At 32.4% G+C, this 27,975-nt stretch overlaps 4 protein-coding genes and 1 long non-coding RNA gene across 7 annotated transcripts in view; 3 read left to right on the top strand and 2 right to left on the bottom strand.

The window, feature by feature from the left end:
* Positions 1-43: 43 nt before the first annotated feature.
* On the top strand, positions 44-5,783 carry LOC106759814 (biotin carboxyl carrier protein of acetyl-CoA carboxylase). Its single transcript, XM_014643161.2, has 9 exons — positions 44-248; positions 1,875-2,060; positions 3,662-3,741; positions 4,400-4,459; positions 4,607-4,858; positions 4,927-4,989; positions 5,219-5,287; positions 5,382-5,427; positions 5,509-5,783. The coding sequence occupies exons 1-9, from the start codon at positions 239-241 to the stop codon at positions 5,577-5,579; spliced, it is 837 nt and encodes a 278-aa protein (XP_014498647.1). The 5' UTR covers positions 44-238; the 3' UTR covers positions 5,580-5,783.
* A 1,292-nt stretch (positions 5,784-7,075) lies between these two features.
* Positions 7,076-8,894, top strand: LOC106760594 (mRNA decay activator protein ZFP36L1). 2 transcript variants are annotated; one of them, XM_022780341.1, is made up of 2 exons: positions 7,076-7,497; positions 8,485-8,894. In XM_022780341.1, the coding sequence occupies exons 1-2, from the start codon at positions 7,146-7,148 to the stop codon at positions 8,721-8,723; spliced, it is 591 nt and encodes a 196-aa protein (XP_022636062.1). In that variant the 5' UTR covers positions 7,076-7,145; the 3' UTR covers positions 8,724-8,894. The 2 variants fall into 2 exon arrangements, with proteins under 2 accessions (XP_022636062.1, XP_014499500.1); XM_014644014.2 differs by having other exon boundaries at positions 8,482-8,894.
* A 1,025-nt stretch (positions 8,895-9,919) lies between these two features.
* Positions 9,920-13,563, bottom strand: LOC106761030 (probable amino-acid racemase). 2 transcript variants are annotated; one of them, XM_014644501.2, is made up of 3 exons: positions 13,464-13,563; positions 11,909-12,909; positions 9,920-10,411 (listed from the first exon to the last, which is right to left on the bottom strand). In XM_014644501.2, exons 2-3 carry the CDS (start codon positions 12,611-12,613, stop codon positions 10,130-10,132), a joined length of 987 nt encoding a protein of 328 aa, XP_014499987.1. In that variant the 5' UTR covers positions 12,614-12,909; positions 13,464-13,563; the 3' UTR covers positions 9,920-10,129. The 2 variants fall into 2 exon arrangements, with proteins under 2 accessions (XP_014499987.1, XP_014499986.1); XM_014644500.2 differs by lacking the exon at positions 13,464-13,563 and having other exon boundaries at positions 11,909-12,927.
* Positions 13,564-14,760: 1,197 nt separating this feature from the next.
* On the bottom strand, positions 14,761-24,589 carry LOC106762440 (nuclear pore complex protein NUP93A). The gene is made up of 15 exons (XM_014646352.2): positions 24,372-24,589; positions 24,009-24,100; positions 22,550-22,616; positions 22,181-22,240; positions 21,247-21,336; positions 19,819-20,088; positions 19,415-19,510; positions 19,158-19,289; positions 18,624-18,677; positions 18,454-18,537; positions 18,213-18,299; positions 17,237-18,139; positions 16,555-16,736; positions 15,709-16,000; positions 14,761-15,091 (listed from the first exon to the last, which is right to left on the bottom strand). Exons 1-15 carry the CDS (start codon positions 24,468-24,470, stop codon positions 15,014-15,016), a joined length of 2,586 nt encoding a protein of 861 aa, XP_014501838.1. The 5' UTR covers positions 24,471-24,589; the 3' UTR covers positions 14,761-15,013.
* A 2,420-nt stretch (positions 24,590-27,009) lies between these two features.
* The window catches only part of LOC111241635, a 2,650-nt gene continuing 1,684 nt past the window's right edge, over positions 27,010-27,975 (top strand). Inside the window, exons 1-2 of the long non-coding RNA XR_002667645.1 lie at positions 27,010-27,205; positions 27,353-27,423. This is a non-coding gene — a long non-coding RNA (uncharacterized LOC111241635). The remainder of the gene's footprint in view (positions 27,206-27,352; positions 27,424-27,975) is intronic.

Here is a 27,975-nt window from a genome sequence, read left to right as displayed (position 1 = left end):
GAAATAGCATCCTTAAAAAAATCCAGCTGTAACCGTCAATCCTCGTTCATTCCATGTTGTAATTGGTGTTGTTGTTCATGTTGGTGTCTCTATTCTCTTCTCATTCTTTTGTAGTCTTATTTGCTTTCACTCTCTCTCAACTTTCAAGTGACACAACAATTTTCTCTTCTCTTTTTCACCTTCTCTACTTCCCAACCCTTTTACCCTTTTTCCAGACACTTTCCGCTCCACGCTTCCAATGGCTTCATGTGAGTTTTCCTTCTCTTTATTTTCTATCCATTCCATTACAGATTACAATTGCTACTTCAAAGAGAGGCCTTTTCCATGATTTTATGTTTTTTCTTGTGATTGTTTTGCAATATCGTGAGAGGGGTTGGAAACGAAAGTGGAATGTGATTTTTATATTTGAGACGAAGTTTTCGGTAACATGGTCGATGCTCGTTTATTGATGTTATATTTGCTTTGTACTGAGTACTGAGAATCTGCTGTATTTTTAATCTGATGGGTCAAGCGTATGGTACCGACTTCTCAATGCTATGTGTATCGGATTGTTTATAAATTCGTAATTGCTGCAGCCTTCACTATGATGTCGTTTCAATTATTTTGTACAATGTTAATATTTCGTAAACAGCCTCTTTGAGTTGTAATTTTGTAATGATTTTTTGAACCAAATATTGTACTTGTCTCTGAAACTCTGTTTATGGGTTCTTGCTTTTTGAGTTTGTTTTGTTCATGTCCATTGTAAGATATATTACCTCCGGTTTCAATGTATAAGCCAAGAAAATGTAATTCACATCAGTTAAGAAATGATGTTAGTAGTATTTAATTGATATTGTTTCATTTACGAAAGTGATATTTTTCGTAATCTAAACTTTGTAAAACTTGATACCAAGAATAGAAGAGTTATTATTCTCAATTAAATGAAGGCATCTTAGAAATAGTCTCATTAAAAGAGGTAAAATTAGTTGAGATTTGCTTATATTCGAGGCCTGCACTCGTTAGGTTTGCTTATGTTTTAGACCGAGAGGATATTTGAAAAAACAGTTGGATTAAGTTAGCCCTGACAACAAAACTCTGTTTTTTTAGTATTCTTGGAATAGGAAAAAGGTGCCTTGATTTATACAATTTGTACAGTGTATGAGGGCAGTGAAACTGCTTGGCGTTTTAATTTCATGACTGAACCTTAGATATTTTCCTGAGCTGGTGACACTACAATAGTCCGAAACTTCTTTGTACAGATTGTGGCAGCTATTTCATCTTGTCCTTTAATTTGTGAGCCTACTGGTTAACTGGTGTTCCTTCAAGTGAGGATTATGTATGGGCTTGCTGTTCTAAGCCTCAAAGATGGGCTACTACTAGAATAAATTGACATAACTATGAATGATTTCTGAGAAACAAACATAGGTCACAACGAGTGTGAATGAAAAGAATACATGTCTCCCCCTCTAGCAGTTTTATGTGTAAAATATAATCACGATTGAGTGTTGAAAATGGTACTTTTTCAGCCCAAGATCATGTCTATTGTGCTCTGTTCTTTGTAATCTTTGCCGAAGTTCCATTATATAGTGTAGGAATCTATTAGAAATTTCTATTATTTTGTTTCTTCTTTATTATTTTTCTCTTTGATTTCATCAATGTATTTTTTATTGTGATTTTTTTCCTATTAATCGGAGCATCAGTTACATGTACATTTGACAATTTTTTTTTTACCATTTCAAAGAAACTTTTCCATTATTCTTCAATCATTTCTGTTGTCTTGACATGTTGGATACTTAGTATTCAAATCATGAAAGAGTTTGGTGTTTCTTTCAAGACTACCAAATGGTTATTTACCCCCGGAGAAAGTGGTTATCATGTCATAAATTCTATCACAGGTAGCTTAGGTAGCCCAAATATTAAAGTATTGAACTTGCACTTTAGTGGAAAAAATGTTGGCCTTTCAAAACAAGTTAGAACAAGAAGCTGGAGAAGGCAGTCATTGCAGTACACTGGTTTGGTTATGTCACGACAGGCAGATAGGCTTTTAGCATCATCCAATGACCCATCGGCAGAGATCCAGAGTAAGTTCTTCTATTCTTCGATTTTGTACATACTTTTTGTCATATAGGCTATATAAAAACCGTCATTACTTTATTTCTCAATTCAAAGCCTATTAAATTTCTTACCATCAATGATTTCTAGTGGATCAAATGCATTATCTCTGTCCAATTTAGGTTTCTGTTAGTAATCTAGCGAGTTTTGGCTTGCATATTGATGTCATACTATGTGTGCATGATATAACACACACATTCAGATCTTGTTATTTCTGTTTTGACAAAGAATCATTCATGTGTTTTAACCCAGATGCTTAAGCTTTTAGGGTAGTTGTTTCAAGACATGGTATTAAAGCCTATGTTGCAAGTGGTTTAGAGTTCAATCTTAGCTGCTCCTCCAGTTCTTCTAAAAAAAGTTTAATGTTAGCACACTATGAGTCTTTGCATTGACAAGTGTTCAAAGGAGACTCTTGGGTGGGAGGATGTGATGGATATAAAGCCATTCTTGTACTTCAATCTAAAGCTTATGCTTTTGAAATAATTGGTTGATGACAACTTCATTATATGAAAAAACCTTATATTTAAATAGATTGCATAACAAATAAGTGTTTTATTAATTTATTTTTTATTTGAGGAAAGAAGTAATTAAGCCATATTTGATATGTTTGTATAAATTCAAAAATTATATTATTAGAATTGAAACTATAGATCATACTTAATTACTTATATACTTGACAATTTAAAATATTTTGCGTGGAAAATATTTAATTTAGGTTTAGTATTTAATTTTCTTAGTAGTTAAAGAATGAGTAGACTATGTGCATATCATATAGGTGTGACTGTTCAAGAGTTTAGTTCATACTTGAAATTCTATTATAATTTACTCCCATACACATTTATTTTATGAAAATACATGAGCTTTACAATTACAAAAAAACCTTGAAGTTGAGTTTCCTTTATTTATTATTGCTTTCAACTAAAAATATTAATCTGCTTGTAATATAGAATAGAGTTAACTCTATTTTAGTCCTCGAAGATGCATGTGACATCCATTTCTTGATCAAAGTGAAAGCAAATTGACCTTCCATAAGAGTTTATATCAAATTAGTCCCTCCGCCATAGAAATTGATGTTGATAAAGTCTTTCACTCTTATGATGCACAAACAGAAGGCAACTTTGATGTCACTTATCGCAGTTTATAGACTATATTAGCATCAACTTTGATAGGAACTTAGGTATTATGGGGTGTCAAAGTTCCACATGGAGTAGTTTAGAAAACTCGGTGGAGTATTTAAGTATTTGGTTCTCCCCTTCTTAAATAGTTAGGTTTTGGGTGAGTTCCCCAACTGCTTGGGTACTTACATATCATATAAATACAAGGAATATGGACACTATGGAGGAATTTGTACTGTTCTTTGTTGTAAAATTTTCATAAATGTATCTTTTATAGGATTTTTTTAATCATACGATTGTACATTTTGTAATCTGATTCACTTTTCTGACTTTACTTATTGTGTAAAAGCTATAAAACTATTGATTTGAAGTTTCTCACGATGGCAAATACTATTAACTTGATATTTGTACCATTGTCTGGCTTCTATGACATACTTTAAATGATTACATCACAGTTATTAAAAGGTCGGAAGAAGGTTCTGAAGAGATTAAATCTTCAGATTTGACAAGTCAGCTTATTCCCAATTTTAAGGAGGTTAGTACTTGGAAAATCCCATTGTTTATTCATCTATTTGTTTCTTCATTTTTTCAGGGGCGAATAATCTATAAAACAGATCCAAATTTGTGATGATTTCATTGTGCTGCTTTCATCTGTTACCTTATTTGTTTTAGTCAATATTTGAGTAAGCTGTTCCATATTTATAAAACCATTTTATGTATCTAAACTATTATGTGCTCTGGTGTGTTGTGTAGCCTATGCTGCCAGTATATTTTAGTCTAAAATTGGCCAGTACTTAGCTTGAAATGTGGCTCTACATTAGGTTCTGGACCTTAAGCTCTTTTCTGATTAAACTGACAAAGCACAGGTCAAAATAAAAGTACAGTTTGTGTCCAAGCTTATGAACCTATCAGATGTTTAGCATCCTAGCTCCCGAGGCTTGACCTACATCCCGGCTTTCATTTATTACAGAAATTTGTGTGGATACTTCTATGATTTTCTATACTTGGAAGTGTTAAATAATAATTTTAATCTTTTATTTCTGAAGTTTTCCCGGTTAGAAAAAACTTGTCTTTCATGACACTTCAAAAGAGATTTGTCACATCGTAATGCACAAGTCTATTTTCTACATTTATTCTTCATGAATGGAAAATTTGAAGTCGTGTATCTCTATATGTATGGACATTCTTTGCAGGTGGAATTCCTAGTCACAAAATTATGTGACTCAAGTTCAATTGGGGAGTTAGAATTAAAAGTAAGTACAATGAAGTTGAATTTAGATGTCCTTTCATTAGCACAATATTATTCGAATTCTCTCTCATAATTGCATTAGATATAGACTTGCTTCTTATTGTTGTTTCTTCTCTTCGTTGTCATCTGCCCAAATTCCAAATGGTATCAGCTTGCTGGGTTTCACCTGCATGTAGTGAGGGATTTGACTAAAAAAAATAAAACTCTACCTCCTCCTATTCCTGCTTCTGTAAGTGTAAATAATGTCATAGAAACGCCTAAAACAAACGGATCAGTTTCTACAACTTCGCTGGCCATCTCAAAGCCTATAAGCCCGGTAGAACCGATATCCTCTCCAGGATCTATCCAGAAATTCCTTGAAAGAGCTGCTGATGAAGGCTTGGTAATAATTCAGTCCCCAAAGGTAAGAATCTGAAACTTGTACTTCACATTTTACAAACCTTATATAATGTTCTCTAAAACCGTAAGCAGGTGGGTTTCTTTAGGAGATCACGAACAATAAAAGGGAAGCGTGCTCCACCATCATGTAAAGAGGTACAGTTGTTGACATCTGTTCTCTTTTCCTTTTATCCGGGAAATCTCGTTATACACCATGTGAGACTACCCAGAAACATACAACCTGTAAAATTTATGATCACAACACAATTGCAATATTTTGAAAACATGGCTAGCAGTTTCCCTGTAGGGCAACATCACAAAAACTGGTTTTTTTTAATTTTGTTTTTGGCGTGGTGTTCTCATGAAGTACTGTGCCAATTAACAGAAACAAAGGGTTGAGGAAGGGCAAGTGATTTGTTACATTGAACAACTGGGTGGTCAGGTGCCAATTGAGGTTTGTGTCGTGATTCTCTTCCAAGTCATCCTGTGACTCTCATGTTTATGATTTGATGAGTACTAATCATTGCTATGACTCTCAATGTTTGCAGTCTGATGTGTCGGGAGAGGTCATCAAGATACTGCGAAAGGATGGAGGTTAGTTTCCCCGATCAATTTAATTTAATTTTTCTGACTGGTATTGTGTTGTGTGTGACTCTAATTTTTGTTCTTTCACAGATCCTGTTGGATATGGTGACGCTCTTGTTGCAATATTGCCATCATTTCCAGGAATAAAGAAGCTTCAATAGGTTGAAATTTTGAAAAAAGACATTCTTGCAAACGATGCTGTAATTTACCAATGCGAATGCTTCATTACTGTTTTACTTCCTGTGGTCCATAGCTTGTTTATTTTTACTGTCAGTTTTTCATAGCAGAGACAAAGGTAAACTAAAACAACCTTGTTTTCTCGTACTTTTCTGTTTCGGTTTGTGGATTTCTCATCTTCTCGCTCACGCTCTTGGCATTTGGGTTTGTTCTTTATAAATTATTCAGGCCATTTCCAGGAAAACACCTTAGCGATGGATTTAATTTTAATAACCAAACTTCTCATACTTTCCTGTTTCTGTTGATAGATTTATTATGAACAATTTTTAATTCAATACAAAAATCCCATATTTTTTTTTTTATAAAAAGAATTATCAAGTATTGCATATGAAGTGTCAAAAGAGAGTTTAGGTAAGTAATAAAGGTTTGGTGAGATTACTTAGACTACATATTTATACACTTTACTAAAAGCTAACATCTTTCACAGTTCATCTTAAAATTAACTCATCTAAATGTATACAATATTTTTTAATATTTGTAAGCTATAAAATATTTATTTGTATACTTGCGTATTTTCTTGTTTTCTTTAATAATTCATGTCATAATCATATACTACATGACTTATTACATCATTAGAACGTATTAATTGAATAAATAACTTTTTTTCATTCTTCAAAAGTATAATTCAATACACACCCATAAGAAAGATAACATACCTAGAGTCTGACTTAACCCGTGTCATATTCATTTATTAAATAGTAAGTTCCAAATTTTAAAAGAAGTTATTTAATTAATAAAGTTAGATTGAAATTTTTTAAAATTTAATAAATTGAAATTATATTTTTGTACTTTAAAGGTTAAAAGAGACTTACATATAAAATTAAGGATCATGATATTTAGACAACATTTTTTTGACAACATTTGAATATTGATTACGTGTCAATCTGTGATTGGTCAAAAATTACTCCATAAAAATGTTTATGATTATTATTATTGATTGTGAAGTAATTTTTGACCAATCACAGATTGACACGTAATCAATATTCAAATGTTATCAAAAAAATGTTATCTAAATATCATTATCCTAAAATTAACTTAAAGCTTTCAAACAACTATTTTTCTCTTTTTCAATTAGCCTAGGATTCACAGGATTTTGAAATGGAAAAAAAGGTTAATTAAGTAAATTCAGAAAAGGAAAATGTCGATATCAATTGAGGGAGTGTAAATAACAAAATCCTTATTTTTATTTCAGATACAAAACTAAGAATGAAGCCCAAAGCCCATAACATATGGGTGGTGAGGCTATTTTGGTACTTTTCTTGTCAATGTTTCATTTGGGCTCGAATTCCGTGTCGGGATTTTTGTGTCAGGTCAATATAAATACAATACATGCATATGCATATATATATATATATATATATATATATATATATATATATAGTACAAACCAAAATCAACTATTGGTATTCACTCTTTCGTTTCATTCGTTACAGTGAGCGTTTGACCGTTTTGGATGAAGAGCGGTGCATTTGGCGTGAAGCGAAGTGAAGATGGTGGAGACACAAGGAGCACAGACACACCTCGGAAACTCAACAGAATCAGAAAACAATTACAGTATTAATAGTCATCACAACAATGTTAACCATAATCGTAACTTGATGGTGAAGACTGAGTTGTGTAGGAGATTCAGGAGAGGCGTGTGCGTTCATGGAACCAAATGCGATTACGCGCACAGCGTGGCGGAGCTCCGACGCCAACCCAAACTATGCAGATTGTTCCTTCAAAACAAACACTGCCCCTACGGACGCACCTGTCGCTACCTGCATTCAGCCACACCAACGCCGCCACTGCCACCACCACAACCATCAACTTTTCAAATTCCAAATCTATCATCTCAACCAGGTTTTCTTCTCTCAATTCTATCATCACAGCACCAACGTAAATAGATCTATTGATTGTTTGATTACGCGTTGCGATTCAATGGCGACGCTTACGATTCCATGATTAAATAATGCAGGTGTCATATGTACTAGATCTTCTTCTTATCATCCTCAAAATCGTATTTCTAGTACTCTACCTCTCTACTGGTAGTATTTTTTTTTTTTTTTTTGTGAAAGTAGTTAATTTATTATTTGATTGAATAATGTAATTATGATACCGATACATCTTCTCTCGTCATGATTCACGCATAATTGAATTTTATTTTATTAATCTTTTACTTTGAAATAAAAATATCTAGCGTTTGAAAATGTGTTGACACTACGAGACGTGATAGTATCCAATTATGTAGTAATTTTTTTTTGAAAGGTGCTGAGTATCAGATTGGTTCAATTCGTGACAAATGTTATTTAAGGTCAATATAATAACATACACAATTTAGTTTGATTAGGTTTTGATGTTATATCAAACATAAATCCAACTAAGTTGTTTTCTACTTGAGTTAGCATTAAAAAAATGTTTTATCATGTTAACATTGTTGATTATGGAAGAACTTTTCGAAAATGACAATTACATAATCCTAAATAATAAAAGTGAAATTCCTCATTTAAATGTGACAATAATTGCAATAATCTTTTATGAAAAAAATGAAGTATAGAAAGTGTTTATATTCGCTGTTGTTATCTTGAATAGGAATATTACCTCCCACGAGGAGTACACATGGAAAAAAAAATTTATATTCTATGGACACCATAAGTTCATTGTTCAATGTAACCAATATGTTCATCATACATGAAATGCCACACTGTCATTATTGAAGCTTTAAAATATTAGTACTTATTGTTACATATTTGATATAAGTATATTTGAATCACTTTGATGATAATTGGTTTAATTTCATCTTGAACACCGTGTTAATAAATTCTGACCCCTGTTTTTGTGATGTAGTAGTAGGGCAACTTGATCGCTCCTCTTTTGCGGAATACAAGAGAATGAGAACTTGTGCAGAAAGTTGGACAATGCAAAGTGATACTGCTGCTGCTACTGCAAATGCATCAACTAGCACTCTGGCAACAGGTAGCCCTTCCCCTAAGAATGAACCATATGCTGTGAAGTTCGTATTCAAGAAAAACGAACTAAAAAAGATCGATCGCATTTATGCTGATTGGATTTCAGATTTACCTCGCTGAGAAACTGGCTGGACAAGTAGATAACTATATTAAAAACTAAGCAATTTTTACTAATGGGTAAAAATTAAGGAATCAGTCCCATCGAGTTTGATTTTGAGGAATATGCTTAAGTATTGCATCAGGTATTAGAATATATAGAACTTTTGAACCTGCCAAATTTATGATACTATTATGGGTTTGTACATTTATGTCAAAAATAAGAGAAGATTTTAAAGAAATTGAAATCGTATGCAGTGCATATTCACTATATGTTGCTAAATTACTGCTAGTAATTTAGCAAATACTTTTTTTAATAACTCCCTTTTTAATCGTTGGAGTTTTTAAAATATTTTTATTTTTATTTATTTTCTTTTTTAAAATTTCACAATAACATTACTTTATTTTTCTTCATTTCCATTTAATATTTAGTTAATTTTCACTCATATTTATTATAAAGTAAAAATAGTAAAATAAAACTTTATAATTATTTGTCATTCCGGTGTATTTTAATTTGTCATGATATTCAACTAGTAATAAACAATTTCGACAATTTTAGTTTTCATAAAATAGAAATATGAATAACGTAATTTAAAAATGTCTACACATTTACTATTTTCCTGTATTTCATTCCATCGCATTACCATTTTTATAACAACACTTTTTTCTGCTCTTCTTCTATCTCCTTGTATAAACCAAAGGTTCGTACACCAAAGCAAAAGGGGCATGGAGTGATATAAAATACATGCACGCTTGCAGTTCCTATCCAACACAAAGCATTTGCATACTCCTCTTACCTTTAATTATTAAAATTTCCCTATTGAGAAATGATGAAATGAGATACAAAACATATCGTACAAGGTGATATCTTCCAAGTAATATTAAGAATTATGGACACTGTCATTATCCTTCCAACTCTATTTGAGACTAAACAAAACTCTTCTATTCATTCATAAAGCTATATTAAAATGACAACTAAAAAAAAAGGGTTTTTATAGGTTTATATTACTGGGCTTAATTGATAACTTGTATTACTGGGTTTACATTGTTGGGTGTGTTTTACTTTCTAGCTCTATTTTTTCCACCTGTTCCAACACCAAATTATAGATAAGATTAAAAAAAAAACACACAACGTAGTTTAACACTGTTGACTGAATAATATACCTGAGTTGTTGTAAACCCCACAGTATTAAAAGTTCGGTTCCTCCTTTTGAACAAAATTAATAAGAAAAAAAAATCTTTCAAAGCTCAAATAATAGTGATTTGCGCATGGATATAAAGCAATACATGCTCTGAAAATCGACATACATCTTTAGCATGGTTACAGTATTATTGAATACAAGAGTTTGCATTAATGAAATGAACGATGTGAATGAAATCAGAAAAATATTGATACACAATGAAATACAGTAGTAGCTTTCCTTTGTTATTCATGTATTATGGCCAGAGGATTTTACCCATTTTATAGTTGACCTGGCTAATGCGTCCATTGGGTCAACACATTTTTTTAGAAGAGGATCATCTGGGGGCAAGAGGTCCCGCATATCATCAGAAGCAAGAATAACAGAATTTGCTGCTCTCACCAAAAGAACTTGAAGTGCAATTCTCAATAGATTGCATGCTCCTTCCATGTCCTTTCTGTTCAAAGCTTCAATTGCAGGTATCACTGTATGCTCCATTGTTGCTCTATCAGGCAGTACAACCTCAAAACCCTGAATATAAGTAAATGAAATTAACAAATATCCAAATCTCTATGGTTTGTCATTTGTCATCCCAATTCAACATTGTCTTTTAATCATTGCAGAAAAAGTGAAAAACAACTAGTGCATTATATGTAAAGTGCATACTTGGCACGACTCCTTGTTCATAAATAAGAGAATGAAAAGAATTGCAAAAACCAACAAAAATTTGCATGTTCAGGCACAGAAATACAAAATTCATTATGAACATATTGACAGGTACCATTCAGGTTTTTAGCAGCAGCGGTAAATGGTAACTCTGCAGTGCACAGACATAATAGTCTAATAGAGCTGCAGTATAATAAAGAAGTAGCCAGGTAGAATTCTTTCAATGTTCATAATATCAATCACGAGATCTAATTATACTTTGCATGCACGCACGCACAGAGATTATTCTTTATATATGAAAATGTGCTAATGAACCTAAACCAGAAGAGAAGCTACAAATATATGAAAGTGTGCATATATACATGTATGAAAAGTCTGTTGTATTGTGTAATAAAGCAAAAGCTTCTGACAGCACATGCTCTGCAGTATAGAGAAAACATTAAGATCTTAAACTCTATTACAAATGAAATATGGGATAAAAAGTTCCCCCCCCCCCCCTCTTAGGTTTTTGTCTTCCAAATGCCATAATATCAAACCAATACTAAACTATTGATTCATTTTTAATGATCTAGAAGTAGGTTTTGACACAGGAAATAGATAATGGATTCACTAAGAAAACTGGGTCTAAAAGATGTAGAAATAATGATCGAGAAGAAACACTGTCACAGTGCTTTTGGTTTAGCATATAAGCAATGTAGTCGGCACTAGTTGAATGAAATTAAGAAGCAAGTAAACAATACAAAACAAATTATCTACCCATTGCATCCTATTGAACAGAAACAAAGCTGCAAGCAATGTACATACATAGATATACGGCTTGCCCAAGAAAAAGAAAAGGACAGGGATATGAAATTGAGAGGTCAGGAAGTGCTAATACATTAAATTAGGCATCTCAAATTGCACAAATTATGAAATACCCCTAATAGAAACTGGCTCAGACTATTGAAAGAAAGCTCCTAACTCCCATTCCAAAAGACCTATAATCTGTCACATTTCCCATTATAAAGGTTCCTATAATCTGTTTCAAGTAAAAATGAATGTCTTCGGCCTTCACCTGTTACATTATTGTTATGAAATTTTATATGCTCAAATCTGTAGAAACTCCATAAGAAATGCTGCAGTTATTCAATACTCGTAAAGTCACAGGAAGAAAACAACAAATTTCAAAACAATTTGTTCCAGGTCTGGATCATATAGTGTGTTCTGAAAGTTATACTATGAAAAGCAACACTGTAATGGACATTCATTCCTCAGAGCAACAACATTGACCTGAGTTATTAATGTCTCTAAGCCTAGTGTGCAGTAATAAGATTTGCTTGATATTAAGATATCAGATTATTGAAAACAGCATAGGGAAATTACTTCATTTTGAAGCTTCTCTTTATAAAAACCAGCTGCCAGAGTTGCATTTGTTGCTAGCACTCCAATCCGCAAAGGACTACCGGCTTCGAGAGGCTTTAGTTTAGCTTCCTTGAGCTCCTTGGCAACACACTCGGCCATGTGAAGAACAGGAACAGAACATCCCTCGCACACTTGTTCATACCAAGAATGTGACACATTACAAGGCATGACTATGCAACTGGCCCCAGAATTCTCAAGAAAAACCCTCTTGTTTCTGAGACTCTCCACAATCGGAGAAGAATCCAGCTTCAAATTTTCCGCTCTGCTTGTGCTAGAAACAAAATAACTCCTTTCAAAGGACAGAAGCTCCTTACTAAAGAGAGGATCAGAACACAGTACAAAAGGAATAGAATTTTCTCCATCTTCTGAACTCAACTCCACAAGTTTTCTCAAAAATTTGAGAGTGGCATCCACAGACACCCCTCCAATTATACCCACAGTTCTTCCCTGAGTGGCAAAAGGAGCACCCTTTCCTGAAGCAAGGTTTGTGGCATGAATCTTCTCAGAAAACTTCCCACTTTCATCTGCATTCAAAATAACTGAAGATGGGGGTGTGGCTTGAACATGGCACCACCTTGTCCTGCAAAAGTATCTGCGAGTAGGAGCAGCTACACAACCTAGTAACAATGTTTGGAACGGATAACTGAAAGACATCACATCCAACATCTCCAATGTCCACGAAATTTGAGAGTTGGAGTTCACTCTAGCCTTGTGTTTGTTATTCTGTTGTGTTGTGTGTGAAATCTACAACCCCATTTGAGTTGCAGAGTAAGAAGCTCGATGAAGAAGAAGCATGTTGTAGAAAAGCCCTTGTGCAGACATGTGGCTTCACAATTTGACACCAACCTTTCTCAATTCTCACCTCACAGTAAAACCCACCACACCATGCTTCTCTTTCTCCACCCTTGCACTGTTACACACATCACCCAACCACAATTCTTCACTGACTCTTTCCGTTTACTCTTTTTTATTCAGAAAAAAAAAAAAAAAAAACAGAGAGACTGATGTGTTATCCATCACTTACATCTATATTTTTGTTGAAAATAACTAAAATATCATGTAAATGAATTCAACCAAGAAAATATTGTGCACAAGACCATTATTACATTAGATAAGTTCTTAAAGTTAATTTCAAAAATACTGGAAAATGCAATCTGTCAATTATATTAATTTAAGATTTTATACACGTGACTTAATAAACAATATTAACATACATTTAAAAATAAGAAGAAGAAGAGATTAAGTTTAGAGATTAAAAATGTCAGAAATTTATTTAGTTTTCAAGAACCATGTGAAAGCGCTTAATATATATACCTTAAAGGATAAAAAGGAAAACTATCAGGGTGATGTATACAAAATTTCAGTAGGTTTTTCTTTGTTAAAGTTTTACAGCGAAGCTCCCAAATTAAGTAAATTTCATATACAATTTTAAAATAGTTACTATATAAATCAATCATTCACTGTTTGTAGTATTAATGGAAAAAATAGAAAAAGAAGAAGAAGAAGAAAATTTTACCATGTTGTGCGATTTGATGAGAAAGCGATAAGAATGGTTGAGAAAGGAAGGAGAAGAGACAAGGAGTGGGAATGGGAAGCATCGAAGGATGTTCTCGCCATGTGCAGTATTACTGTCACGTTTCGCATTGCTTCTATCATTCTCTTCTGGGCCCAGATTTTTTTTTTTTTTTACTTTTATTCTTTAAATTATTATTTTATTTAAATTTAACTATTTTTTAAAATTAAATAAATAAAAATAATTTACAAAATAAATAAAATCTATTTATAATTAAAAGGATAAAAATTATTTATATTTATTTTTATAACTATAATTTATGTGAATAAACATATTTTCATTAGTAAAATTATAATGAAACTATTCAAATCACAAAGTTTCTTCATCCACTTCTTTGTGGGATTTTCACCTTTTTTTGGGAAAGGACTCATTACACTTCGATTGTCATGTCTTGGGCCCAGGCCCATCAAATGTCCAACATTGTGGCCCAGATTGACTGTTCGAGCAAAAGTTTTCCTCTCTTATAAAACCCATAGGACAGCTTCTTCTTGCACCATAGTTTCAATATGCACTTTCATTTTTTTTTTTTACTTTGGAAGTATAGTTTGAAATAAATTTATTTACATTAAATTATATAATCTAAAGCATAAAATAAAAAACAATAATATGAAATATATTTATATTTTAGATTATACAATTTAGAATGTAATTTCTTTTATTTCAAATTATGTATTCTGAAATACAAAAAAAATCATATTTTGAATTATACATTTCAAAATAAAAACACATTTTAAATTATAAAAAATTGTTGCATTTCTCAAGGAATTTTGAATAAATCTGTTAAAAATCTTAATGGATTTTAAAATCTGTTAAAAATTTGTAACAGAAGGAAGAATCACTCTTTTTGAGGTCACAACATGTAAACATGCTAGGTCCCAGTAGATAATTATGGCAAAAGAATCTATTCACTGTTCATCAATTGACATCGAAATTTCAATTCGTATAGGTGAACTGCTTTTAAGACAAAAACAATCATCTAATTTAAGACAAAAACAACAAAGATCATTATATTTTAAAAACTTTTTCACAATAGATCATGTATTATGTATCACTATTTTATTAATATGTATAAAAAAAATTTCAAAAAAAATTCTTAAAAAAACATTTTCCAAACAAAAAAGATAGAAATTGGATTAAATAAAAGGTCGGCATCTGCAACCATAAGCACCCTGTTTAACTATTTCTCCAACAACTCATAAGACTTTGACTGCAATTTCTTTTAAAGAAAAAGACGCAAACAAGAACAGCATGTATTTGCTATTGATGTCCTTTTTAATACCATTAGCTAAAACAAAAAAGTAAAGGGTGTGTGAACATTCATAAACAGTGTGTTTCCTTTTCTAGTTCCTCCGACTGCATCGCCAGGAGGTCCAGTAGGCAGGTCATTAAGACTATTTTACATGTGTTGTACTACTGAAAACCTTTAAACAAACATATTCTGTTGCATTTCAAGAACTCAAAGGTAACTACAATTACCATTGCATAAGCTACTTTCACAACCTCTGTGCAACTCTCTCATACAAATCACGAGGCCAATTCCTCTTTAAATTATTTGCAATAAAAGTCGCAATCTGCAAAAAATAAAAAAGATTTAGCCATCACGAAACAAGAGCATATATTTGTTAAGTAAATATCAAATAGCACTGCAATCGTCCCATCAGACAACAAATGTAACTGCATACTACAACCTACAAATGCCCAAGCCATTATTTACCCTCCTCCGTCAAACAGAGGGTAAAACGAATATCTCCGTAACAATGTAAATTAAAATCTACCAACCATTGGAATGCTTTAATTTTATTCCCACGTCAATATTTCCTTTCCTTCTAGCATTGACAACAGATTTTATAAAAATATCAACCCAATGTTTCCTTCGTCTTCTTTCGTTATGTTTATACACAATGAACAAAATGAATATTAACTACGACAAAAGTGATTAAGGGAAGAAGAGTAGAAATTATTATCAAACATAGATTAATATTAACATATGAATACTGATTCTTAGGAAAGTTTCAAGATATGGGTTCGTAGATTTGGCCATACAATACGGAAGGAATTTATTAGATCTGTCACTGCTACCAACACATTACTTATTAAAAACAATATTCCGAATTATGGTATTTCAAAAAAAAAAGTGAAAAAAGCATGGAAATAGCCCAACCAACCATTGGCATCCACAAGATAATACCTTAGCCCTTAAGGCACGAAGTGATCCATCAGAGTCTGTCACATTGTCCAGACATGTGAGGGCAACTTTCAAAAGATCTGGAATACAAGCTTGGACATGTGAAGATAAATTTTCAAACGCGTCAACAGCACTATCAGGGCTTCGAGGATCTAGAGGAAGAAATGGAAGTTTAGCAACCTCCCTTAATGCATCGACATAATGCCCCAGTCTTGCTAATTTGTGAATTGACAATATTGACTCAAGTTGTCGTAACACAGTTTGCTGCTCAAAAACGTGTTCTCTCTCTTGAAGACTGCAAAAAGAATTCAATCAATCATTTTACTGAAAGATGGAATGCTGTCACGTTACATATAAATAATAACAATAATTTTGTATGGTTAAAAGCATTCATTAAATAATTCTGATTGAAGAGCCAACATGCACACTATTAGGATCACCAATTCATTAAAATGTGCATCTTCAACTTCCAAAATCCTTCTGAGTTGCAGCAACTCAAGAAATAGTCAGGCATCTTGGAATTTCCAAGTCCTACTTTAGGAATAGCAAACACATAACCAAAATGACACCCATGGAACCAGTAAAGAGATGACCAATCCCAATGGTATTAAACCTGAATTCACTCCAATTATGCAAAAACTACACATCTGCTTCCCCCATGAGAATAGACTTGTTTAAAGAGCAAAACATAATTAGGGTGAAATCATCACACAATAAGTTCTAAACGTGCCTCTAGGGTTCATATATTTCAAAGAATTAGCAGAAATGTCACAATGTCAATATCCCAGAGCAGAGTACTATGAAATGAGGTACTAAGGTTTGAATTAAATATACAAGATTAAATATGACCTGACATCTGGATAATAAGTATATGTCTCCAAAATCTCATTGCCGGAATGAATGAGGCCAGCAGTCCGGCTTTCACCATCTAATCTTCCACGGAAAAGGGAACTAATAGCTTCAGAAAGGCATTTGTTGATGGTATCTAGAGCCATGGAGAAGGAACCAACTCTCTTCTGAATTTCTATAGACTAAACCAAAAGCAATATTAAGGTTAGATGAAAACTCAGTATTCCACAAGCAAAACAGAGAGGGGTAATGAATAAATGGATGATGGAAACGAAATATGGCTAACATTATTGGTAATATAAATCTGGGAGTAAAGACACAAAACAACAAAATAAAATGTGAAAATTAATTAAAATTTATATGAAATCACATTTATTAAACTTTGAAAATGAATTAATGAACAATATCCCTGCACTAAAATAATGATTTAGCTCCACACCAGAAAAAGGAAGTCTAAGAGAAAACAAATCAACATGAGCTTTAAATCTAGAATGAAATGCTTTTCCATTCCAGCTACCTCTAGAACCTGATCATTATCTGCGAGATAATTTTTACCAGAAAGGTCATGTGTTATAATTTGGCATTGGCAGGCAGACATTAAGGTGATGGTGAACAAAGACAGTCCTTTTCCTATTTTCCCTCTAATAAACGAAAACAGTAACGTAAGAAAGAAAGAAATTACTTTGTCATACATCCCAGCCTCCTGACACTGGCATGCAGCTTCAATTAAAAATTGTTCCCTGGCCTTCGGATCGGTCACAAAACGTCCCAATTCACCTTCTTCTCCTGAACCTCTTGCACCAAGTAAAAGATATATGCCTCCATCCCTTAATAATAGTTCAGTGAGAAGCTGCTTCAGCATCAGATTTCTCTGCCTCTGCTGATCAACATTACCTCTACCAGTCCATGACAACTGGCCCCCACCAACTGCTGCAGCAGCTTGTGCATAAAATTCTAGGGCCATTTGGAGATCACCAAGACGCAAATACATAGACCCATATTGCCTGATAATGGTGGATACTTCTGCATAAGCATCCATCATTCCAAACTTTTGCCCAGAACCAGCACCTTCAGAAAGGACCCCATGATCAGCTAGCACAATTGATAGGTGTACAGCATCAATGTTATACCCTTCGTCTCCTGCTTCCTTAGACAAGTATAATACAGCTGGAAGCAACTGAATGCTTAAAAGCAAGATATAGGGATATACCAGAGGATCTTTTCCGTTTTTTGTATAGTATGAGGGCTCAAATTTATTCAGGTAACTTTGCAAATCATCCAGGCTGTACGGAATCAGACCATCGCTTAGAACAATGGATGAAGGTCCACTAGGACAATCCCGCACTGCTGACAATTTGAACCACAAGAAATCTTCTATTGTACTAAAGAGAGTTGGCTGATCTCTAAGTAGGCGATCAATGTGTCTTCGGGAGCCTGATATGATGGCATACAAAAGTAATTTTTTCTTGTCATATGCAGTTCGACCAACCCGGTCACCAGTTCTCAACATTTTTTCACATTCCTCTGATGCAGTACTTGCAGTCTCTTTTGGGACCATCCCTCCAGTATTAATCCACTCTGTGAGCTGTCAAAATCAAGGAAATTGTTAAGATATATTATAGCCTCAATCAGTAAGAAGTGGTGACCATAGTATGTACCAAAGGAACAAATTGATGTGAAGCACGTGAAGATAGGGCAATATTTCTTGCTTCATCGTAATAACCAGACCTCAGGCAAAAATATATCTGTCACCAAATAAATAAGTGAAATAGTACAAGCTTAGCTCACCAATGTATTAATTTCAAGAAATATCAATGAACTGACTCAAATCAGGGAAAAATATATTCAAGAAAAAAAAATCAATTTAGTATAGCCAATTTAATAGTAAGTATCTGAGACCTGCTGCCATGTGGTATCAATAGGAGGCTGCCTCCGAGCATCACTGGCATCAAAATCCAGTACTCCATAATCCCTCAACCGAATCTACATATAAATAACAAAAATAAGCAACCAATTGAAAACTCAATGCAAGACATTATTTATATGACACTATTCAAATTGAGACAAACCCGAAGAAAGGCACGAATTCTTTGCAAATTCCCAACACCGCCACCAAGAGCAGCCTACCATTAGATAAAAAAAGCCAACAGAAATTAAGTGCTGATAACAAATACATATTAATGCATACTCTCTATCTTATATAACAAAGAATTCCAGAGATTAAAAAAAAAAACACATTGACAGATGCTTGAAAAATACTTCACAGTTTCTAGAAGCATATCCCTCAAAGGCATGGAGTGGAAACATGAGAAATCTAAATGTAGATTATCAACAGCAATAAATAAACAAGTGTAAAATACTTTTGTAAGATAAACATTGGCACAAATAATGCATAGGCTTTATTTATATTAATACATATCTAGTGGGAAGCAATCGAATTCTGAAAGCTTAACAGAAAGAAGAACTCTCTCAAAAGCATAGCCTGTGAAGGCAAGCAGTAGGCAGTAAAGAAAAGCAGAATTAATGGTCAACAAAAACAAGTACTGGAAAAATTATCAGCAGATGCTAGTAGTACTAGTATGGAAATCCTGATAACAAATTACTTGTGCAGGATGGCTTTGTATGGTGTCCATTATGTATTTTTCATGTCCCCATTCAAGGTGGCGTCTTGCACCAATAATCAATGACATCCGTTTTGAAACACGTTGTGGGGCTGAGTCCTCATCCATCAGCATCTGTTTCAATGATTTAAGTTATGGAGGATAAATAAAATGTTTACTTTGTGACAGGTAGAAGCAATAACACACATAATTTCTGTTTTGTCTTTAATATTATAACAGTTTTCAACTACAAGAACAACCTGGACAAGGTGCCATATCTTTCGCATGGTTACTGATTTTCCACTACTAGCATCAATGCCCAAATTCTCATATGCACCCTTGAAAGCTGCTGCAGGCTAAGAACCATAAAAATTAACAAAAGTTAGCATACAAAGTTACAGGCATGTAAACACAAAAAGGTGTATTTGGCCAAGATCTTTTGGGAATATAGTACAGAAAACATATCAAAAACATATAATGCGCTACTGTATATTCAAAATGAAGAATGGGCATGATATTGGATGAAAATTCCAAAACCCTATTTTCACGGAAATATATATTTTGAACACCAAAGCATGAGTTTTGAACAGGCAATATAATGCAGTTTAATCTAATACAGAAATGTCATTATAAATTTATGAGATGGAGAAAGTTGGGAACATACTTTAAATGGTAACCCAGACTTCCTTGCTTTATTCAGATTCTTCACTACCTCCGCATACACAGATGCCTTTTTCTCCACAATAGGTCTGCCAGTCAGAGGAACAATCTCCATACTAGAACTACCTGATGAGACTTGTGGAGTAGAAGACACAGATGCAATTTGACCTGGGAGGGTACCCACAGTGCTGTTAGCAGCAATGTTTGTCCTAGGTAATGTTGAAATTCGACTTAAACTCTGAAGGAAATCACGCTTTTCTTTTTGCCAATCCTCCTGTCATAAAGTAAATTCTACTGCACAGTAAGGAAGCTGAGCCAAAAAATCACTCGTCCAAATTTAATAATTGCAAATGTGAGATAAAATTATTTACTCACTTCACTATGCTACCTCATTTCATATGTGAAGTTCCATGGATTAACCTAAGCATGTTCAATTAGAAAAACAATCATCTAAAAGGAATGCTTTTGTGAAAGTTACGCACATCAGCAGACCTAATTGTCTTTCTTAGGACTGCTAAAAGCTATTGAGTTGCATGACTTGGACAGAAATATTTTTTTTTTCTTGTCCTTTTGTTTTCTCTTCATATTTATTCTTTTCAGAAAAAATGAAAAAATTTCAGCATAAGTATGGATTAATAAGAAAGTTAATTCCACCCAAAAGGGAGATGTTCTCACTAACAAAGACACCAAAATAAAACATGGGAAAATAAACAATACTGTTAATACAATAAATATATTCAGTCTCTTTGTGATAAATTTGATTAAAATCTAAGATCAACTACAAATATAACCAAAGTATACTATATAAGTAAATACAAATCTTATATTGAAATTTGGATTTATGAAGTTTAATTAAGCTTAAAGTCTACTTCTTAAGATGATATTTTAGTCTATTTTAACAAGGTTTCTCGGGCATACCATACCATGTCATCCACAAATATCTAATCTCACGTTTGAGATTCAATCCATAGTATAAAGGGGGATATATTGGAGACCTCACATCAATTGGAAATATAGTCAAATTATTATAAGAGAGTGCAAATTTCACTTTGTAAGCTAGTTTTGCAAAGTTAAGTTTAGACTTAAAGTCTACTTTATAAGAAAGTTTACAGTCAAATACTAAAGGTCATAAAAAATCTAAAGACATCTTGCAACAACTTAACAAATAAAAGAAAAGGCAGATATAACAATATAGGACAGATTTAATGTTTTCAGCAGTGTAACAACCATATAAGAACACACCAAGTGCACAAAAAAAATGGTTTACCAACATTAAGCCAAAGATTCATTTTTTGATAGCTTTATGAATATAACTTAGACAATAACAAAGATATCGGCAGTAAAATATAGAGAGAAACCAAATCCCAAATTAGATGAAGATAATTGAAAACTTAATGAAGTATTATATCATAAAAGACATTATTACACTAACCTCTAAAACTTTCATCATGTAATCATTGAAACTCCTGAGATTATCCTTTTGGGCTTCCTGTACGGCAGAGACCATTGCCATTTCATGAACCTGAGAGAAAAATATAGGACACTTATTGTCTCAATTCCATGAAAAGGAGTAGATGTTCAGACTACAAAGTAAGATTTTCTTGGTTTTACATAACAAGCAGCAGAACACCACATATATACTGAATACTATTGCCTATAGAACAAATATGGCAGTGGACAGAAACAGCATGTAGATATAATATAACAATGATGGCATAATAGGGCTCGTGTGCAAAACAAGAAACTACAAATAATAATTTCCATCAATAACAGATCACTCTTTAACTCTAGTAGGATGTAATGTAATTGTTGGAGATCCCATATCAAGTAGAGATATGATCAAATTATAGTATAGATGTTGCTGCAAATCTTACCTTCCAAACTAGTTTTGTTAAGTTAAATTAAGCTTTAAAGTTTATTTTCTAAGATAATTCCAAAACCTATCATGGCAAGATTTGTTGGGCTCACCATACCACCTACTACCAGACCACACACGAATGAAGTCTCACGTTCAATATGTCCAGTCCTCAGCATGAAGGGGTGGTATCTTGGAGATCTAACATCGACTAAAGATACAGTTAAATTATAGTATATAAGTGAATGTAATTTCACTTTGAAGTTGGCTTAGTGAAACTAAATTAGGCTTAAAATTCATTTTCCAAAAGTAATGAAGGAATTCAAAAAAACATAGTTCTAACACTATATTTGAATAAATAGAAATTAATATTTTTGTGTGCAAAATTTTGGAGTACATGGTATCTGGCACTGATAAAATTGATCCATCCAAACAGAATCATTCTAATCTTTAAATTAAATGTTATAATCCATCTAAAATTACTAGCAGCCAATCTGAAAGTGTAAATTACCTGCTGCAGATACTCTTCAACACTTGTTGCCTCAACAGGAAAAACATCCTCAAAAGTTGTCTATAGAGGGGAAAAAGATAAAAGGTATGGCATCAGCAAGATAGTAGCCATGTAAATTAAGTATAAGAGAAAACCACTTCAAAACAACTTGAAATGGACCTTCAAGGGAAATTAATTTTGCTAACTAACAAGTTACATCAGGAAAAGTGGAAAACAAGTGTGTGAATAACTATGGCTCACAAAATTTATGAAACCTATAATAGAATGCATAAATTATCTACCTAACAGGCAAAAACTAGAATACGCAATAAGTCAGGCAAAAAGAAAATGGTCAGCGTATAAAATATTACAAGGTTGGTTAAGTAATACCTTCAGTTCAAATGACTTCAGATCCCTTGCAAGTTGCTCTGCATTTATCCCCTCACGAGCAAGGAGCCTGTTCATGCAAAAGAAATAAGAAAGTGATAATAATAATAATTGACTATGTCTTATCCTTTTACCACACATACTCTGCTTTAAGAAAAGATGGAAACACATCTTGTATGGATGTAAGAAGACAATCTAAACATGTCCTATGAAGAAAAATATTGTGTTAAACACATGGCCCTTTAAAAAGGGATAGAGGAAGACCAAAAGAAACCGAGTGGGGACTTGAAAATGGTATACCGTTAAGGAGTATTTTAGTTAATCATTGGCTTCCAGAATGATAGATGATTGAGTTTGAATGAAATGTGTTAACAGCAACATTTCCTAGCTAGTTAGTCTTTGGTTAGTAGTTGAAACTGCCTTGGTTAGTAGTTAATCAGTTGGTACATTGTAAGAGAAAAAACTTCTTCTGTTGTCATTCTATATAACAGCACTCTGTAAAGAAGGAGGTAAGAGAAATAAAGAATGTGTTTTCTATCAGAATTCTTTTTTGTTCAATAGTTTTGACATGGTATCATAGAGCCTTTTCGCATGCCATCCATCGTTATTTTTTGTCTCCCTTTCTCTGTCATGAGCCTTCATCACCCCTTCTATCATGGCAGCTCCTCCTCATGCAGTTCTTGATTCCTCCAATCCCTGTAACATTACCAGTGGTGATAACCCTGGAATTACCCTTGTTTCAATAAAATTAGATGGATCCAATAATCATTCTTGGTCTCAGAATATTTCTACCACTCTTCGCTCAAAGAACAAACTTCAATTCGTTAATGGCTCTCTTCCATGGCCACCACCTGGAACAGCCCTACTGGGATAGTTGTAATTCCATTGTCATGTCATGACTCATTCGTTCTATTGATGTCACGATTGCTCCAAGTGTTCGTTGGATGGACACTGCTGTTGAAATCTGGAATGCTTTGTGAAAATGATACTATCAGAGCGACATTTTTTGCATCTTGGATATTCAAGAAGAAATTTATGCTCTTTGTCAATGTCATCTCAGTATCACAGTGTATTTCACTCAGTTGCAGAATCTTTGGCAAGAATTAGATCAGTTTTGTCCTTTGCTTTCGTGTTCTTAGGAGAAGTGTTCTTGCATTCTTCTTCCTACTATTTGTTCATTTCATAATGGTGATTGCGTATTTACTTACCAAGCTTCTTGCTCCAGGAACTTTTCAATGCCTTGTTTCCAAGCTTGGAATTATTAACATCTATTCCCGCTTGGGGATGTTAACACCAATATTTCTTAGCTAATTAGTCTTTGGTTAGTAGTTAAAACTGTCATGGTTAGTAGTTAATCAGGTGGTACATTGTAACAGAAAAAACCTCTTCCACTGTCATCTATGTAACAGCACCCGCTGTAAAGAAGGAAGTAAGAAATAAAGAACGTCTTTTCTATCAGTACCTTGTTGCAGCAATAGATTGAGAGGGTGCCTCAGTCCTTACGGTTTTGGATTTAAGCTTCTTGGATAATGATTCTAGTTGATCTAAGTTCCTCTGAACAACAAATGAAAGTGAATTCAGAAACAGAGATAAAAAAAAAAAAAAAATCTACATTCAATCACCAGTTATTAATTTTCTTTTAAGTAGTGAAAAGTCTAACTGACAGCAAGCAATGCTTATCCATTATCTTGAACAGGTTGAAGCTATTATTGGTTCACAGTCGAAATACACACTCAGACTCCAAATTGATTAGGCGGCATTGCTATGAAATTCACAAATAAGCGATGAAAATGAAATAGTGAAGTGCGTTAGTTTGGAGAGAAACCTGAAGTGGAGGGAACTGAGCAGAAGGAGCAGCTTGTTCTAGAAGCTTCGTTGAAGAATGTAGAAGATCAGTCCAACTACTCAAGTCTTCGTTCGCCATGGTTCTCTCGCTAAAAGCTTCGCCCAAGGAGAGGAATAAGAGTTTTGCAGGAAAATGCTCTTAAGCCCTAAAATTTGAAAAGTAAGGTTCGGTTCTGCACAAAGAGGGACGCACCCAGACCAACGGGTTTCTCGAACCGGATTCGAATTATACTCATTTATATTTATTATAAATATTCCATAAAAAAAAGTTACACACTATTATTCCATTATAAATTTAATTTTTGGAGTAATTATTTCAAAATTAATAATTTTATTGTATAAAGAATATGAAAATAATTGTGTAAGAAATAATTACACTAGTAAGATATCTCATTATATTAAAAATACACAAGTGGTAAAAATAAAGATGGTTTCAAATGGAAAACTCCACATTTAATCTACTATGAAAATTTATTTATGTCCAAATAAATAAAATTTTATTTTAAATTTTCTTTATAAATATTTATATAAAATAAATATACGATTAAACTAATTTTTGGATATGATATTCGAACATGTAATTTTTGTATAAAATTTATAATATTTTAATTTCTGCAAATAATGTATTATTTCTTTGTGTTAATATGAATGCTGTGAATTAACTCCCTACTGTTTTATATGTGTAAACTAAATATAAATTTATTTGATGTGAGAAAATATATCAAAGATCAATTCTAAAATTAATATAATATGAATGTGAGTGAGAATGTATTATGTATGAGTGGATCGAAACTTTTAAATTTAAAAGAAAAATAAACAAAATAAAATATAAGTATTGTTATTGTGACCTTTGTTAGAAGAGATTCAGAATTTGATATAATACAAACAAATAAAATTAGATGCTGAAAAAAATAAAATAGAATAAAATTATATTTTCCATTCAGCTTAATTTTAGCATACCTCGTCCCTTACTATCGAGTAACTTGACCAGAATGGTTATTAAAAAGTGTTTGCTGGTTGATAGTTTGTCTTTTTTATTTTTAATTTTTTTATTTATGTATTTACTTTGTTGCTGTAATCTTTTTGTAAATACAAATACATTTAAATATATTTATAGTTTATAACATCTATATTTTTAATTTTTATATATTTTAGTCTTAAAAATTTAAAAATAAATTAACTTCTCAATCTAACATCATTAATTTTGTTAAACATTAGTTAAAAAATAATATTTTAAGTTTGCAATTGAATTTAAATATGTTATCAGATAATTCAAATGTTAATATAAAAGGTTATTTAACAACTGAAAAAATTAATACTGTTAAATTAATAAAACTATATTTATTTATGCCTGAAATTTATACATCACAATCTTTATGACAAAAAAAATTCAATTTTACATAATAATTTGTAAACTAAAAACGTATTTAATTCTAAAAATAAATATAAACAAATATTATTGAATTTAAATTGTTTCCTTTTGTATTTTCTATGATAGGTGTGAAAATGAAAATATGAAATTTAATTCGGTGATAGTATTCTAAGTAATCTCAATTGAATCATTTTATTATTAAATATAAGCCACACAGACAAAGCAGAGAAAATTTAAAGATTAATATAGAAAATCAAACACAAAGAACAAAACACAATTATGTATTTCTGAGAGATAAATTATCTTACGCTTTTAAGGAATTTTATCTATCATTCCACGAGGAAACAATTAAATATATGTTATTACACTATTTAAGAAGTGTTAGGGAAATAATAAACATAACATATATAAAGTATTGATACAAATGTTTGGTAGAGAAAATTCTTATTGATCCTAGTTAAAAAAATAGCTCAATTTATGAGTGGAAAATAACTTTAACTCAAAATAATTCAAGTTGACATTGATAAGGAAACCTTACTTTAAATTTTAAAAAATATCATTAAAATTATCTTTTAGATAAAGTTTTTTGTGAGAAAAATTGACCAATATAAAATAAAATCACTGAAACATATTTATGATAAAGTATGACCTAAAATAATTCATTTCCAGTGTTAATAACAGGAGACGTAGAATTAAAAACACTTTAATTTAAAGTAAATCAGTAATATCTCAAACATAATTAAAAACGATAATATCCTAATTAAAGACTCAAGAGAAAAAAATAAAAATAAACAACCTAAAACTAAAATTAAAAAATATAAATTATAAAAAATTATAATTTGTAATCAATTTTTTATTATACGTTTTCAAAATTTCAAATTTTAAAACTTTTATGAAAATTATTTTAGTTTAAATAACTTTAAATTAGTGTGAAATCATCACATTCCTCAAAATATTTTCATCTCAACACCTAATACACTAATTCAAACTTTATATATATATATATAATTTTAAGGTGTGAATACTTTGAAAGTCTTGAACATATAAATAAACTTGTGGTTAAATATAATTTTTTATATTTTAACTTTAAATTAAAATTTGAATTAGTTTTTTTTTTAATTTTAGATAAATTCAATCTTTTACTTTTTAGGATGTAAGAGTCTAAAAAATAATAAGGTCATTGGGCCTATGTTGGGGCAGCCAGCCTATACACCAAGGACCCAAGACCTTAGGAAGGGCTCCCCCTCAAAGAATCAGACTTTTCCATTTCTGTTCTTTTATTTCTTTCTCTAGATAGAGCTATTTTCTTTCTAAGAAGATGCTTTGTCTTCTCTCTAGAATCTTCCAACACTGAACCGTTTGAGTTGTATCCTAAAGGTATCTAAACGTTCGCGGTGCCAAGAGCTATCCTTTGAACCGAACAGTTTTCTTGTTCGTACCCGGTAAGCCTTTTTCCCTTTCCTTTTCACTGTCTAAGACCTAGGGTTTTTAGTTTTACTGGTTGCGTATGCCTTGTACGTTTTCCTTTTCATTTTTGGTATATTCTAGCTCTAAGAGCTACATTCTATCACCTATTTGGTGATCTGTAGGGTCGGTGAGCATACTGCCGTATGGGTCGCTGTTAGAGCACCTTGGGTACACTGTTCAGCGCAACCCATAGGTAAGGGGAGCTAATTATTTTTTTTATTGAACCTGTTTCAGTGTTTTATGCATGATTAATTTAAAAATATGATGTTCTGTTGGGATTGTGTTGTTACTACTTTATGCATTTGGTTTGGGTATGAACTTGATTGTACAAAGTATGAATTGTGATTGATTTCCTGTGTACTGTTTGATAAATATAATATGTGTTAGTTACTGTGATTAGTTACTGATTGATGTTTGATTAATATAATTTGTGTTAGTTATTGTTTGATGTTTGATGAATATAATCTGTTTTAGTTACTGTGATTAGTTACTGTTTGATGTTTGATGAATGTAGTCTTGGGACTGAGTTAGTTACTGTGATTGATTATGTTTTGGGAAAGGTTTGGGGTCAGACTTAATTAGTACTATTTGGGTAGCATCTAAATGCANAGGCACTGTTTCAGGTCACTATAAGAAGAAGTGAAATGTTAAAATTGGGCATTTGAGGTCTAGAGTATAATAGAACAGTTTGGATGACTTAAATAAATCATAAGGGGCTGGTTGAGAGCATTTTGTTGGTAGGATA

The sequence above is a fragment of the Vigna radiata genome, chromosome 5, assembly GCF_000741045.1.
Source record: "Vigna radiata var. radiata cultivar VC1973A chromosome 5, Vradiata_ver6, whole genome shotgun sequence".
Lineage (NCBI taxonomy): Eukaryota > Viridiplantae > Streptophyta > Magnoliopsida > Fabales > Fabaceae > Vigna > Vigna radiata.
Note: the sequence above shows the minus strand (reverse complement) of the source record. Positions and strands in the feature narration are given on the sequence as shown.

Bases quoted from the DNA above. Each gene is read 5' to 3' on its own strand.
- LOC106759814 (XM_014643161.2), top strand. The intron at 3,742-4,399 runs GTTAGTACTTGG...CATTCTTTGCAG, and splicing joins TTATTCCCAATTTTAAGGAG to GTGGAATTCCTAGTCACAAA. The intron at 4,990-5,218 runs GTACAGTTGTTG...GCCAATTAACAG, and splicing joins CTCCACCATCATGTAAAGAG to AAACAAAGGGTTGAGGAAGG.
- LOC106760594 (XM_014644014.2), top strand. From the start codon at position 7,146: ATGGTGGAGACACAAGGAGCACAGACACACCTCGGAAACTCAACAGAA. The intron at 7,498-8,481 runs GTTTTCTTCTCT...TTTGTGATGTAG, and splicing joins AAATCTATCATCTCAACCAG to TAGTAGGGCAACTTGATCGC.
- LOC106761030 (XM_014644501.2), bottom strand. From the start codon at position 12,613: ATGTTGGATGTGATGTCTTTCAGTTATCCGTTCCAAACATTGTTACTA. The intron at 10,412-11,908 runs GTAATTTCCCTA...ACTTATATTCAG, and splicing joins AAGAGAAGCTTCAAAATGAA to GGTTTTGAGGTTGTACTGCC.
- LOC106762440 (XM_014646352.2), bottom strand. From the start codon at position 24,470: ATGGCGAACGAAGACTTGAGTAGTTGGACTGATCTTCTACATTCTTCA. The intron at 24,101-24,371 runs GTTTCTCTCCAA...TTTGTTGTTCAG, and splicing joins CTCAGTTCCCTCCACTTCAG to AGGAACTTAGATCAACTAGA. The intron at 21,337-22,180 runs GTAATTTACACT...TTTTTCTCTCAG, and splicing joins TTGAAGAGTATCTGCAGCAG to GTTCATGAAATGGCAATGGT.